This window comes from Loxodonta africana, chromosome 23 (genome assembly GCF_030014295.1).
Source record: "Loxodonta africana isolate mLoxAfr1 chromosome 23, mLoxAfr1.hap2, whole genome shotgun sequence".
Classification (NCBI taxonomy): Eukaryota; Metazoa; Chordata; class Mammalia; order Proboscidea; family Elephantidae; genus Loxodonta; species Loxodonta africana.
The window spans coordinates 14,706,551-14,720,410 of NC_087364.1; the positions used below are offsets into that span (position 1 = coordinate 14,706,551).

Genomic DNA, 13,860 nt, shown 5'->3' on the forward strand with positions numbered 1-13,860 from the left:
ACAATTCTATTGAGTAATCATTTCTTTTTTTTTTCCTTGAGGACAAACTCCCTAAATAGAAGACCTTCAATACTTCAACCATCTTTTTTATCTATAGATTAGATAGATAGATAGATAGATAGATAGATAGATAGATAGATAGATAGATAGATAGATGATAGATAGATAGATAGATAGATAGATAGATAGATAGATAGATAGATAGATAGATAGATAGATAGATAGATAGATAGATAAAACCGACACCATCTACATAAAAAACCAAAAACCAAACCTGTTGGCATCAAATTGATTCTGACTCATAGCAACCATCTACACAGTTGATAAAATTCAGAGTTTCTTCCCATTCCACAGTAGCTCAAAGAAAGAAAAGAGCCGGGCCAGCCATCAGACATGCTAGCGCCTCTAGTTTCGCTTTTCACTCACTGAGTCACCTTGGGTGAGTCACCCATTCTTCCAGGCCCAATGTGCTTTCTCCTATTCACTGAGGACTTGGCTAAGGGGACCAAATTCTTTCAAGTTTTAAAATTCTGTGATTTTTTTCCTTCAAATGTGAATTGATCAAACAGAACACTAATTGGGTTCTCTTTGAATTCCTACTATTATAATAGAAATAAGCTAGCTCCCTACTTCTCTGCCACCTCCACTGCCCCCAGAAAATGTCTGGCCATGCCACAACTGTTTAATAACTCCAAGATTTCAGTTCAGAGGAAATTTTATGGCAAAGATTAAATTTCTGGAAACAAATACAAATCGCTATACCATAACCATAAGCCCACTGGAAAAAACCCATTGCCACTGAGTGGATTCCGACTCGTAGAGAACCTACTGGGCAGAGTAGAACTGTCTAATAGGGTTTCCAAGGAAGGATGGTGGATTCAAACTGGTTAAGGAAATTCAATACTTCAACCACTATTTTCAGTATGTCTACAGATAATTTTACACTCAAGAATGCACGTTCAGTAGTAGCAATTGCTCAAAAACAGGGCTGTTCCTGGCATTAGTATATGCAGGAAAACTATAACTTTCATCCATGTGTGTGCCAGCTGAAGGTAATTAAACATTGTCATAAGGAATGTGAAGGACATAAACACAGTGATAGGACGGCAAGTAACTAAGAGGCCACAAAAGGGGTCTAAATCTGTCCCTGTTTGCCCATGTGAAAACAAGAGTAGCAACAACAAAAAAAAACCCTCTCACCTTAGCAGAATTAGTGAGTAAAGGAGTTTGATTGAATAGCAAATAAGAGTTTACTAAAAATATGAAGTGAATTTATTCATTCATGACAGTGATCAAAGTAATTGTTATAATAATACCTACAGGATATTAATTTGGACACACTTGACACGTTAGCAGTCGTAGCTCTTAACCACTGTACCACCAGGGCTCCCTCTGTCCTTCAGGTTGCATTATGATTAAAATTAGAATTATAACAGTACTTGTGCCTTCTAGGATTGGTGGAGCAATTGAATTAGATCATACATGCTAAGCACTTAGTACAGTGCTTGGTATACATTATACTCAGTGAACGTTGGATATAATTGCTATTAAATAACACACTATGCTTGAATTACTCAAAATAGTGCTTGACATACATAAAATGCACAATATTTATAAACTAATCTTATTACTGGTCAATAAATTTTAGCTTTATCATCAATTTCCATGTCTAGCTGCATCTACCTCTTCAGTATCTTCCATATTCATCTCTTTTTCTCCACTGCCATAATCACAGCTTGGGGTAATACCACCTCCTACTTGCACTACTACAGCCTCCTCTAACAGGTCTCTCACTCTAGTCTTGCCTGTTCCAATCTATTCTCTACATTGCAGATGGAGTGAACTTTCTAATTGCAATTGTGAGGAATTCCCGTATGAAGGCCTTCTACAGCTCTCCACTGCACTGCAGACAAATCCAGACCATTTTAACAAGTTTCCACAGGATCAGGTTTCTGTTTATATCACTATGACTCTTTCCCTCCTTTCCCTCAAGTTTTACCTCTCATCCCTTCCCTCCCTGCCACCAGGTCCCCTACTGCAAGCTTCCCATCCACCAGTCATACAAGATATCTTTTATTTCCTCAGACATATCACACACTCTTTTAGCTTTTTATATGCTTTATATGCCTCCAAAGCTCTGACAGTCTTGCCCTACTCCACCCTCCATCTTTGTTCTTTAGGTCTCAGGCATTCTTTCCTTCAGGAAGCCTTCCCCGAGCACGCCTGCATCCAGGGAAGGAGCTCCTCCTACGTGTTGTCCACAGTGCTCAACTCTCCATGTCAGAGCACTCAGGTGTCCTACTCTACTGACACAGCTTTCATACTTGTCACCCTCGACAGACTACAAATTCTATTAGGAGTCAGATATCATCTCTCTTGATTACCACTGAGTCTCCAGGACCGAGATCATAGTTGTTATTAGCTGCTGTCAAGTCTGTTCTGACTCATAGCGACCCCACGTACAACAGAACGAAACACTGCCTGGTTCTGCACTATCCTCCCAATTGTTGTTCTGCTTGAGCCCACTGTTGTAGCCACTGTGTCAGTCCATCTCGTTGAGGGTCTTCTTCTCTTTTACTGACCCTCTACCAAGCATGCTGTCCTCCCTCCAGGGCCTGGTCCCTGCTGATGCCATGTCCAAAACACGTGAGATGAAGTTTCACCACCCTCACTCACAAGGAGCACTCTGGCTCTACTTCCTCCGAGACAGGTGTGTTCATTCCTCTGGCAGTCCATGGTATATTCAATATTTTTCTCCAACATCATAATTCAAAGGCCATTAATTCTTTTTTGGTTTTCCTTATTCGTTATCTAGCTTTTGCATGCATATGAGGTGACTGAAAATACCACGGCTTGGGTCAGGTGTACCTTAGGCCTTAAAGTGACATCTTTGCTTTTGAACACTTTAAAGAGATCTTTTTGCAGTAGATCTGCCCGATACAATATGTCATTTGACTTGTTGTCTGCGGCTTCCTTGGGTATTGACTGTAGATCCAAGTAAAATGAAATCCTTGACAACTTGAGTATTTTCTCTGTTTATCATGATGCTGCTTATTGGTCCCTAGCAGGTACTCAATAAATAGCTATTAAATGATATCACAACTAAAGTGATAAATGTATGTTATTGTTGTTGTTGTGTGCAGTCAAGTTGTTTCTGACTCCTAGCAACACTACAAGACAGAGTAGAACTGCCCCGCAGAGCTCTCTAGGCTGAAATCTTTGCGGGAGCAGCTTGCCAGGTCTTTTCTCCCACAGATCGGCTGGCTGGTGGATTCCAACCACCTATCTTTTGGTTGGCAGCCGGGTACTTTAACCATTTTGCAACCAGGACTCTTTGATAAATGTATAGTGGTTATAAAAACATAAAAATTCATCTAACAGTTAAGGCATTCAGTAAAGGCGCTTTATCTTTGATTGCCATTTCTTTCATTACTCATTTTATTTATAAATAAGTTAGATGGATCAATCATATTTTAATTTTTTAAAATAACTTTTAACGCACCACTAGACTGTTTTAGATATTTTACAAATGCTTATATAGTTGAACCGAACTAAAGCCGGATATCTGGTGTCAACATTGAAAGTTTTATTGTTCATAAAATTCTTCAGAGAGTGGTTGAAACCAGGAGATAATTCTAAAAATTACTTGAAGTCTTAATTACAGTATTTGCAGACTCTAATGTAATAACAGTCAATACCATTTAGTGTTTTTCATTTCCAAAGTAAGTGAATTTTATAACTTATTTCTGTTCTTCACTTAGTCACATAACAAGTTACTTAACTCTTGAGCACAACATGACTGAGTCATTCAAGAGGATACAGGTGTGACTGTGCACCCAGTTAGACAAGTAATTTTCCAGATTACATGGGCAGGATCCTCACATTTTTATGAAAATTCAGTCCTATGGTTCAAAAATACAGTATGATACCCATTGAACATGGCTGCATTTAAAAAGTAAACAGTCAAGCTGTGCAAGGTTGCTCTTCATACCTGATTTTTCTACAACCTTGTTTATCTGACCCCCTCCTAGCTGGTGTCAAGCTGACTTGGACGAGCTGCTTTTGAAAGGGTATTCTTTAGTCTGAAGAAAAGAACTCACAGTGGTACAGCAAGTTAACTGTTTTTTCTTTTTCCTTAGGAAGAGAAGGGGAGAATAATCTCATTCTACCAGTGATTTTTTTTTTTTTAATGTGGTTGGTATTTATTTATTTCTTCTCCCTCCAAAAGGGCACAATGAGCTTGATAAAACTGTTGCATAATTAAATATCGGAAACCAGTAATAGGAGCGAAATAACATCATGTCTTAACCTAACTCCAGTTGAGGTCTATACTCCATAGAAAGAAACCCAAAGTGCCCATGCAGTTTAGCTTGCTGCAGTGGCCAAGGGCATTACGACGGAGGAAAGACCAACCAGGACAACACGGACCAAAGGTAATCATTTGTGAGACCCCAAACTACTGTGGCCATGAACTCTCTCAACTAGCATAAGAAAGACTGGCCGGCTTTGTGCAAACCACCAGGGATGTTTTAGGACCATGAAATTACTCTGAATTCTGGGACCCAGAGCAAAACATTTGGTGTGGCTTTCACTCACTACACCTCTTGCTATGAGCAAATCTCTAATTCTTCTACATAGTAATCTCCCCTCTGGGCAATTCATACACCCAAGAAAGGAAACCAGGAGGCTGTTGGAAGGGCTATCCAAACCTCTTCTGACTCAGTTTACTCATTCTGGTCCTTTCTTTGCTTTTTCTCTTTGGTTTTCCCAATTTTTTAACTCAGATGAGATTAATTTCCAGACATAGCCTGCTAAGAAATCTCTAGCAACTAACTCCCGATTCAGAGTTCTCACTGAAGGAGTTACAGTAATTATACACTGTGTACCTACATACCCCTGGTTCGTGCAGTTAAGTGCTCGACTACTAACTGAAAGGCTGGCAGTTCGAATCTACCCAGAGGTGCCTTAGAAGAAAAGCCTGGTGATCTACTTCTGAAAGATCACAGCCATTGAAAACCTTATAGAGCACAGTTCTACTCTCAAACACATGCTCGCTCAGCTGACTATTCCTTCAATGGACAACGGATCAGAGAAGTCCCTTGGCAGGTAATTAAAACCCCACTATTTCAATAGTTGCACATCTTCCAGACCCTTGTACTGTACCTTTTTTAGAAAAAAAAAAATTTTTTTTTGATAGGCAATACATAAATGGGGTTCAAAATCCAAAAAGTACAAAAGAAACATATCATATCTCTTTTATGAAACCTTCTTTTCACTTATGTCATGGGTCAGCCATCCACTTCCTCAATTTAAAGGCAACCACTGTTATCAGTTTCTTATAGCTCCTTCCAAAGATATTCTACACATGTTATGGATTGAATCGTACCCTCCCCTGCTTCAAAACATGTTGAAGCCCTAACCCCTGGTACCTGTGAATGTGACATAAGGTCTCTGGAGATGTTATCAGCTGGGGAGACTATGGAGTTCCAGAAGCTGGGAGAGATAAGAAAGACTCTTCCCCTAGGGCCTTTGGGGAGAACATGGCCCTGCCAACAACAAAATCGAACTCATTGCTGTCCAGCTGATTCCAACTCATAGTGACCCTACAGGGCAGAGGAGAACTGCCATGCATGGTTTCCAAGACTGTAATCTTCTTTATGGACGCAAACTACCACATCTTGCTCTAGCAGATTGCCTGGTAGGTTCAAATTGCCAACCTTCTGGTTAGCAGCTGAGCATTTTAACCACTGTACCACCAGGGCTCCTTCCATGGCCCTGTGGACCCCCTGATTTCAGACTATTAGCTTCCAGAATTCTGAAGTGGTAAATTTCTGTTATTAAAAGCCATCCAATTTGTGGTACTTTTAGGGTCATCGTAGAAAACAAACAGCATATAACAGTATTAAAAATATATATATTCTTTTTTACACAAATGAATGTGCTTTGCTTTTGTCACTTAATAAATGTGCCTATAGAAAATATGCACATTCTTTTTAATGGCTGCACAGTATTTCAAAGTTATGGACATACCACAATTATTTAACCAGTCTCATTTTGATGGGCATTTGGCTTATTTCCAGTCCTCTGCTCTTACAAATAATACCATGGATATTCTTGTACGTCTCCTACTGTAAACACACCCTGCAGCATGAATTTATTTCATCAAATTGCTCTCCATGTAGATTATATCAATTTATACTCCCACCAATAATGTACAAGGGCCTATTTTCCTATGACCTTGTAAAATCAAGAATTATCACGTTTGATCTTTGCCAAAATGTACGTGGAAAATGGTAACTCATAATTTTAACTTAAATTTTTCTTATTAAAAATGTGACATATATATGTATATACATGTACATAGCCACATCTTTCTCCTGCGGGGCAGCTGGTGAGTTCAAACTGCCAACCTTTGGTTAGAAGCCAAGCACTTTAATCTCTGTGTCACCACCAGAGTTCCATATATATATATGAGCTATTTATATTTCCTTTGTTGTGAACCATTTATGAATATTTTTCAGCTGGCTTGGTCTTTTCATATTGATTTATAAGAGTTCTTTATATATTATGGAAATCTCCCCTTTTTCATTAATATGAGTACAAATTCTATGCCTGGTTTGTTGCTTCTCTGTTGACTTTATTTACAGTGACTTTTATATTCTTTCCAGAGTATTTTATGTTTTTAGCATTACCTTGACTTATTTTCCTTATATGGAAAAATAATTTTTTTAAGAAAACAGATGCTTTTGCAAAAGTGAAAGAATTTCAGGTTTACCTAATACAATATTTTTCATGGGGGTGGGGGAAGTCAACATTGATTTCCAGCCTGGCCCCCTCCCCAATTTTGCAGACTAAAATTGAAAAAAAAAAAAAAAAAAAAGTCCATTGACAGAAAATAAGATACTTTCCTCAGATGGCATAATATTTTACGGCTGCTTCGTTTAACATATGGTTTTTTTAACAGGAAAAAAGTCTAAGTGAAAAAAGGAATTAACAAGGAAATCAGTTTATATGACCATGACATTTAATTGCTATCAAAATAAAAAAATGAAAAAGAAATTTTAAATATATCACATAACTTCAAAAAACTTACCTCTGTATTCTATCCTTTATCATGTACTGTAAGTCAGTTTTCTAACTAGGATTATGACCTTTTATTATAAGCCCCTAATGGTACTATGACATTCACATAAAAACACTACTACAAACATGTTCTTTTATTTTTCTGTCTGCCTCTTGTACACTTCATCCATAGATAATTTTTTAATCAGATGCCTACAGTAGGTATTAATGTGATAGGTAACTGGCCTTGTTTGCTGATGTTCTTCTCAAATTTAAAAATAAGAGCTTATTCTTAAAAACTGACCATAGAGGCAAAAGGATAGATATAATAATAATATTCTAATATTTTCTAGGAAGGGAGTTTCAAACTTATTTAAGAGAACAAGCACAATTTTTTATCATGTCCATATGAAAATTCCAATGGCGGCACAATTTAACATTACTCTCCATAAATGTGATACAAGGAACAGGGATTGTGATACAAAATGCAAGCGTAACCTCTTGTTGAAGTAACACTGAAGATTTCTTTACATTAATATTTGGAAATACAAAAATAAAACTATTATGTTGTACTCAAGATTATTTATTGGCACAGTCTAGGTTTATTCAGTTCTTGATTTTTAGGAAAATATTATGCAAGAATAGTTAAGCAGTTCTACTTAAAACCAAATTGTCAATGTGCCCTCTAAATATCAAAGGCAACTGGTTGAGTTTTTTCTTAGTCACGAAATCAAGAACAAAATAAAGTGTATAACAAAGGCGAAAGGATTGGCTATATCAGAGAAAGAAAACTTCAAACAATGCGTATACAATTATTTCTTATTACACATCCATATTTAATTATTATTTTTTATTCTTATGTTTGCTACCATATTCTTTGTTTGAGAAGAAAAATATACAGTAGTAATTTCAATGATATGAATTCTACAAAACATTTCCCTCCCTCCACCACAGGCATCTAAAGATCAGACAATTTTACGTCAACTAAAATGAGCATTATTAAGAAAACAAAATGAAAGCAGGAAGTCTTTTAGATGCAAAGTCTTATCTACCTCAAACCTCATATTGCACTCAAAAATTATTACTTCGACGAATCTGTAAAATCACTGCTAAATATCATTATTTGGTATTTTAACAATTTGAAAAATACGCTAACATCTACAAGAGGTAATAAGAAACTAAAAATGCTTTACAAGAGCCGCTCTGAATTAGTATCTGTAACTGGAAAAGCAATGTTGTGTACATTTTTGTGACTCATTCACATTCCCGCAATGCCTTACATGCTTCCGTTCAACACTATGACTTCAGCCTTAACTTTCAGCATGTTATAAAGAAAATTCCTTTTATCTTGCAACAAACTATTCTGGTCTAGAAATAAATTTACTATTTCTTGTATTAATAATGATTTATCTGTAGTCTAACACAGCTAATTCTACCATCTCTGAGAATTTTGTCTAGCAAAACTACTTTGTAAAATTATATACAGAGATGTAGTAGTTAAAACCATAGGCCTTGGAATCACACTGACCTGAATTTAATCTCAGATCTGACATTTCCAAGCTGCTTGACTTTGGTTATGTTACTTAGTTTCTCTGAACCTCGGTATCTAGTATTTGCTTTATACCATGCTTACCACAAAGCCTGACACAAAGCAAATATTCAGTAATTATAAACCAAAGTAATCCATTGCTTCATCAAAACACCCTTGAGTAGGGCTAAAAAAGTATCAAAAAGGAACTAGAAAGAGGTAGAGAAACTCCTTTACTGTTTTTGAAAAATGAATAATAGTAAAATTAAGAAAGCATATGCTTCCATTGTAAAAAATAAAAGTTCATATACACATATATATGATGTTTCTGACTTTCAACAAACCTCGTTCTCCACATTCCAGCATTTTCCCTCACCTATTCACTCTGTGGTTCAGAAGGAAGCCCTAGCTTATACACAAACCACGCTCCAAAATGGCATTCATTAGTCATTTCTCCCAAGATTCTTTGTATTCACTCTGATTCCACTCTTTCAGGCAACTGAGTGCTTTCTTCTTACAGATTTAATTGAAGAATCCTCTATTAAAGTCTTTATCACACTGTATTTTAATTACTTCCAAGTATGTCTCCCCTTTACCACTGTGATTGTTCACATGGATAGCTCCAAGACTGACTGACTTTATCACTGAGTTGCTGATACCTAGCCCAATGTTTCTTGAATGAAATTATTTGGAAGGTAATATATATCCACCATGGTAACAATGGATATAAATAAGCCCAAAATTATTTACGTAAATATTTGTGATCACCACCCCCATGTGTCCTATCTAATCTTTCGAGTTGCTGTTGTCAATTTGATCCCATACAGATAGTTCATAAAAGAGCACGATGCTCAAGGTCGACATAAGATGTTGTTTTTTTTTAACCCTAGAAAAAAATAATGAGTTTCCTTGACCATACCACATGTTACTTTTGATTTTCTAGATTTGCTTTTTAACCATCAGCACAAAGATTACACTGGTATACCAAAATTCAACACTCTAAGAATTCTGGTTACTCCTAGGTACTTTATAAGGTCTTTAGAAAGGTTTCTGATAATGGCTCACTGTAGCAAAGGATATATAAATCAATACTTATGATCATATATACACCCACTACTCACTTACTGACATGGTTAGGTTCGAAAAACTAGGTCACTATGTAAAAATCAGCATTATGTGAAAATGGAGGTTGACCACATCACATCACAGAATGCAGGATGACTACATCATTACATAACTGCCAAATTATATCATTACACAACTGCCAAACCACTAAGAATCATGGCCCAGACTAGGTGACACATAACCTTAACCATCACATCCAGTGTTACTCTTGCCTTGTAACTTGGCATTCGTTACTGCCAGACGTACATCGTTAATGTGAAAGATAGTCAGAATTTTTACTACTGTCATAAATGCAAAATGTCATATAACGAGAAAATCAGTAAGTGAGGACTTGGTGTAATTATTTTCTAATTTATTAGTAGTTAACGAGAAACAGGTAAAAAAAATTTAAAGTACATGTACATTGCTCGTTTTCCCATCTTTAGGACGGCCAAATTTTTAAGCTAATTTTTCATACACATCAAGAGTACTCTGACATTTTTCTTCAAAGTCGTCTTCAATATGAATTTAGTCCTTCATCTTTAAGACAGCAAACGCATTAATCTCTTCCTTCTTCATGAACTATTTTGCTCAGTTTTGAGTTACACAGATAAAAGAGAAATGGAAAACATCTTGGAAATTCAGAAGGGAATGGTAAAAGTAATTATAAATAAAAATCAATTTGTTTATGAGGCTTTTGGGTTTATCATCTTCAAAAGCTGAACAATGTTTCAACTTCATTTTCAGATTAATTCTGCCATTCATTTTGACAGTTGTATTAAAAATCAGAAGCCCCTAAAATACATAAAGTACTTCATCATTTCTTCCACTTCTTCACTTTTCTTTCTACCACATACCATAGTTTCTCCATTTTCCAGAATTTTCACCCTCCCTACTTTTCCTATTTTTCACTAGAAATTACTTTTCCTATTTTTTACTAGAAATACTAATTTTCATTACTTTGTATATTTTTCAAATTTGCATAAATGGTATCATCAAAATGTATGCTTTAACAACTTTCTTTTCACTATTATTGGGGCCCACACACACATACTGAAAGCATAACAAGAAGTGTACACAGCACCTTCAGGACAGTCACTACCTCTGGGGAGGAAGAGAAACGACTGGGATGATGTGAAGCTGAGATTTAGCTGTATCTGTATTTTCCTTTTAAAATAGAAGATCTAAACAATTGCTGTACTTCTCTCACTTGATATATTTTATAATTTAATTTTTAAAATGTCAAAGTGCTTAGGTTACCTGAAGCATTACCCAAAAAAAAACACTGCCATGGAGTGAAACTTCCCACAGCATTTCCAAGGCCGTAATCTTTATGGAAGAGACTGCCACATCTTTCTCCCACAGAGTGGCTGGTGCGTTTGAACTGCTGACCTTTTGGTTAGTAGCTGAGCACTTAACCATTGTGCCACCAGGGCTCCTTACTGGAGGCATTACTGTGGTACAAATAAATATAACTTTGCCTGTACTACCTCTGTAGTCATTAACCCAGTCCTAGACTGTAGGCTCTAGGCTAATTTTTTTTTCTTTCTTGATGTTGCAGTGAGCAATCTAGAAAACCAAGTTAATAGAGCTCTCCCCTCAGTCACCCTAAAAACAAGGGTGTCACATTTTTGAAAACTTCTTACAAATAAGCCTTTACTTATTCTACTCTATTCAATGTGCCCCGTTTCATAATACAGATGTCAAATGAAAGGAGCTCAATCCAAATATGCTTAGGTGGAAGGGATACTCTCTCAGGAGTATAGGCACTTCATTAAGTGGTTGATGCTAAGCCAACAAATACAGGCAGTAGTTTTTGATACTATATACCAAGACAGGTATTTTCCATAGAAATTTTTAGTACATTAATTTTGATGTGTTTTGTGAACAGCCCTGATTTTCTCATGAGTTAAATAGTGAAGTGGTAGGTAAGTACTACAGGAAAAATTTCAAAAGACACCACTTGAGTTTTACCAGTGGTCTATAGTTTTCTAACATGAAATCTGAAACAAGCACAAAGAAATAATAGCTCTAAGAAGTAACCTAGGCAGTTTTCTTACTAAAGCAAGGCACAGCTTAGAAAACTGATGTACTGGAGTAGCAAACTGCAGTAAAACTTCAGTGGTGATGACTCAAAATAGAATTGAAATTATGCTAAAGTCTACATTTTTGTGAAGTTAACCTTCCCATAGAAGGTTAACTTCACAAAAATGTAGACTTTAGCATAATTTCCCATAGAAAAGTGCTACATTATAATACTAATACTTTTTACTATTCAATTCATATCATTTGCTACTCAATCTGACAAATGGTTAAGTGTCCACTTATACAGCTGTTTGTTAAAAGATCATACGGATAGGATGAACATAATGAATCACATAAATATATCATATGACAATTTTTAATTCCATCATAGCTTTTGTTTTAAGATTTTGAGTGAAACGTCTTTCAGTAACCAATACATTAGCAAATTTTGGCATACAGAAAAAAATCACAAAATGTAAAGAAAACCCAGGAGACTACACTTGATTCATGAATTAACCTCATTTGTGACTCTGGCTGCCACATAAAAATGCCAGCTTCTCCAGTGCAACCCCCTAGCACTAACTGGCACACAGCAGGCACGTAATAAGTATATTTGCTGAATAAATGAATTCTCGTTAATCGTTAACTTGTGGTATTTTCTAGCTGAGATCAAGAAACTGCCATATACTTCATGTTCATCGTGTCTTATTTAAATGAAATTATATTATTTTTATATTCATAGACTGCCTAAATCTTCTAACATTATTTCTCCCAAAACAAGATGGTACTTCAACGCAACTTAGCCATGAAAAGAATAATGCAGACTAATATAATATTCATTGTATTAACTATTTATCAGCTTCCTTGGGTTCATGATGAAAGTACAAGGGCCCGTAAGTTAAAATATCAACGCTGTATGGTATTTTTCGTGCAATCTCAAACAACAGATTTTAAACATATTCACACTGCAGCATTAACTTTGAAATCTTATTGTAAAACTGTTTACTACAGACCAGAATTTGAACTAAAGCAATTCTGTCGTGCATACTATCCAAGAGGGTTAAGTTCTTAAAAACAAAAAAGATATCACCATAAGGTAAACTTAGTCTTCAAGAACATGAAACCTGAAGATAGTGTTATATGAGGCTTCAGATTACCCATTTTAAAAGAATGGTTACCCCCCCCCCACAGTTATCAATCATTTGGAACTATAATTAAAGTTACTGTTCCTTTTAACAGAGACAAATGTATTACTTTATCAGTATCACAAAAAGAAAAATGAATAAGGTATGGAGAAATGAGTTTAGAACATGGCTAAATCTAGAAATGTTATTTCCTAATTAGCAAAAGAGAACAAAAAGTTCCATTTACATTCTGTTTCTTAAAGAAAATGAAACAAATATACATCTATGCTAGATTAAAAATGAGAGTCACAGAACAGGTTAAGAATAATTTCAAATATTCATACATAGCTTCAAGATCACCAAAAAAAGAAATAAAACTCACAGAGAATGTTGGCCCACTGTGTGATGCTGTGACATTATGAACTTCATTGTCCAAGTTTATTGAGAGTTCCCAGTTAGCCACTTGTGGTTTAATAACTGGTATTCTGATGTAGAAAGAAAGGAGAAGAATTAATCTTATTCTCTCTGAGAAACTGATTTTCCTTTGACATTAATTTAAGCGTAGGAGGTAAAATTGTCAAAGGCTGTATTTCATAAATTTTTAAGTTTTCAGGCTTGGAAAGAAGTTTTTCAGATTTAAACTAGAAAAGTAAAAGAAATGCAAATATTTCAAAGACAACAGAAGTCACACTTCAGTAACTTCAGGTCCATAGTCTATTCTAAGTACCACCATCTCTTCTGCTAATTCAGGTTGATTTGTTGTGATAATCCTTCACAAATTAACTCTCCTGAAGCAATATTCATCATTTATTTTCAAGATCTGGTTACTCTTCAAGACAATTTAAAAAATTACAATACAATAAACAACTATGCCACACCTTACACTTCATACAAAACCCACAAACCCAGTGCCATCGAGTTTCCATTACGCTTCATGGAGGCATAAAATGAATTACTGATTTAGCATGATTTGAGCCTACAGAATTATTTTGGCTGTATTTTCTCCTTTGTTATAGA

General features: G+C 35.8%; 1 protein-coding gene across 10 annotated transcripts in view; it reads right to left on the minus strand.

Annotated features, from left to right (window-relative positions):
• PCCA (propionyl-CoA carboxylase subunit alpha) overlaps window positions 1-13,860 on the minus strand; it is a 535,620-nt gene that overhangs the window by 137,993 nt on the left and 383,767 nt on the right. For all 10 annotated transcript variants that reach the window (XM_064275261.1, XM_064275259.1, XM_064275262.1 and 7 more), the window contains one exon: window positions 13,226-13,328. In XM_064275261.1, the coding sequence (XP_064131331.1) occupies window positions 13,226-13,328 (103 nt within the window). The remainder of the gene's footprint in view (window positions 1-13,225; window positions 13,329-13,860) is intronic.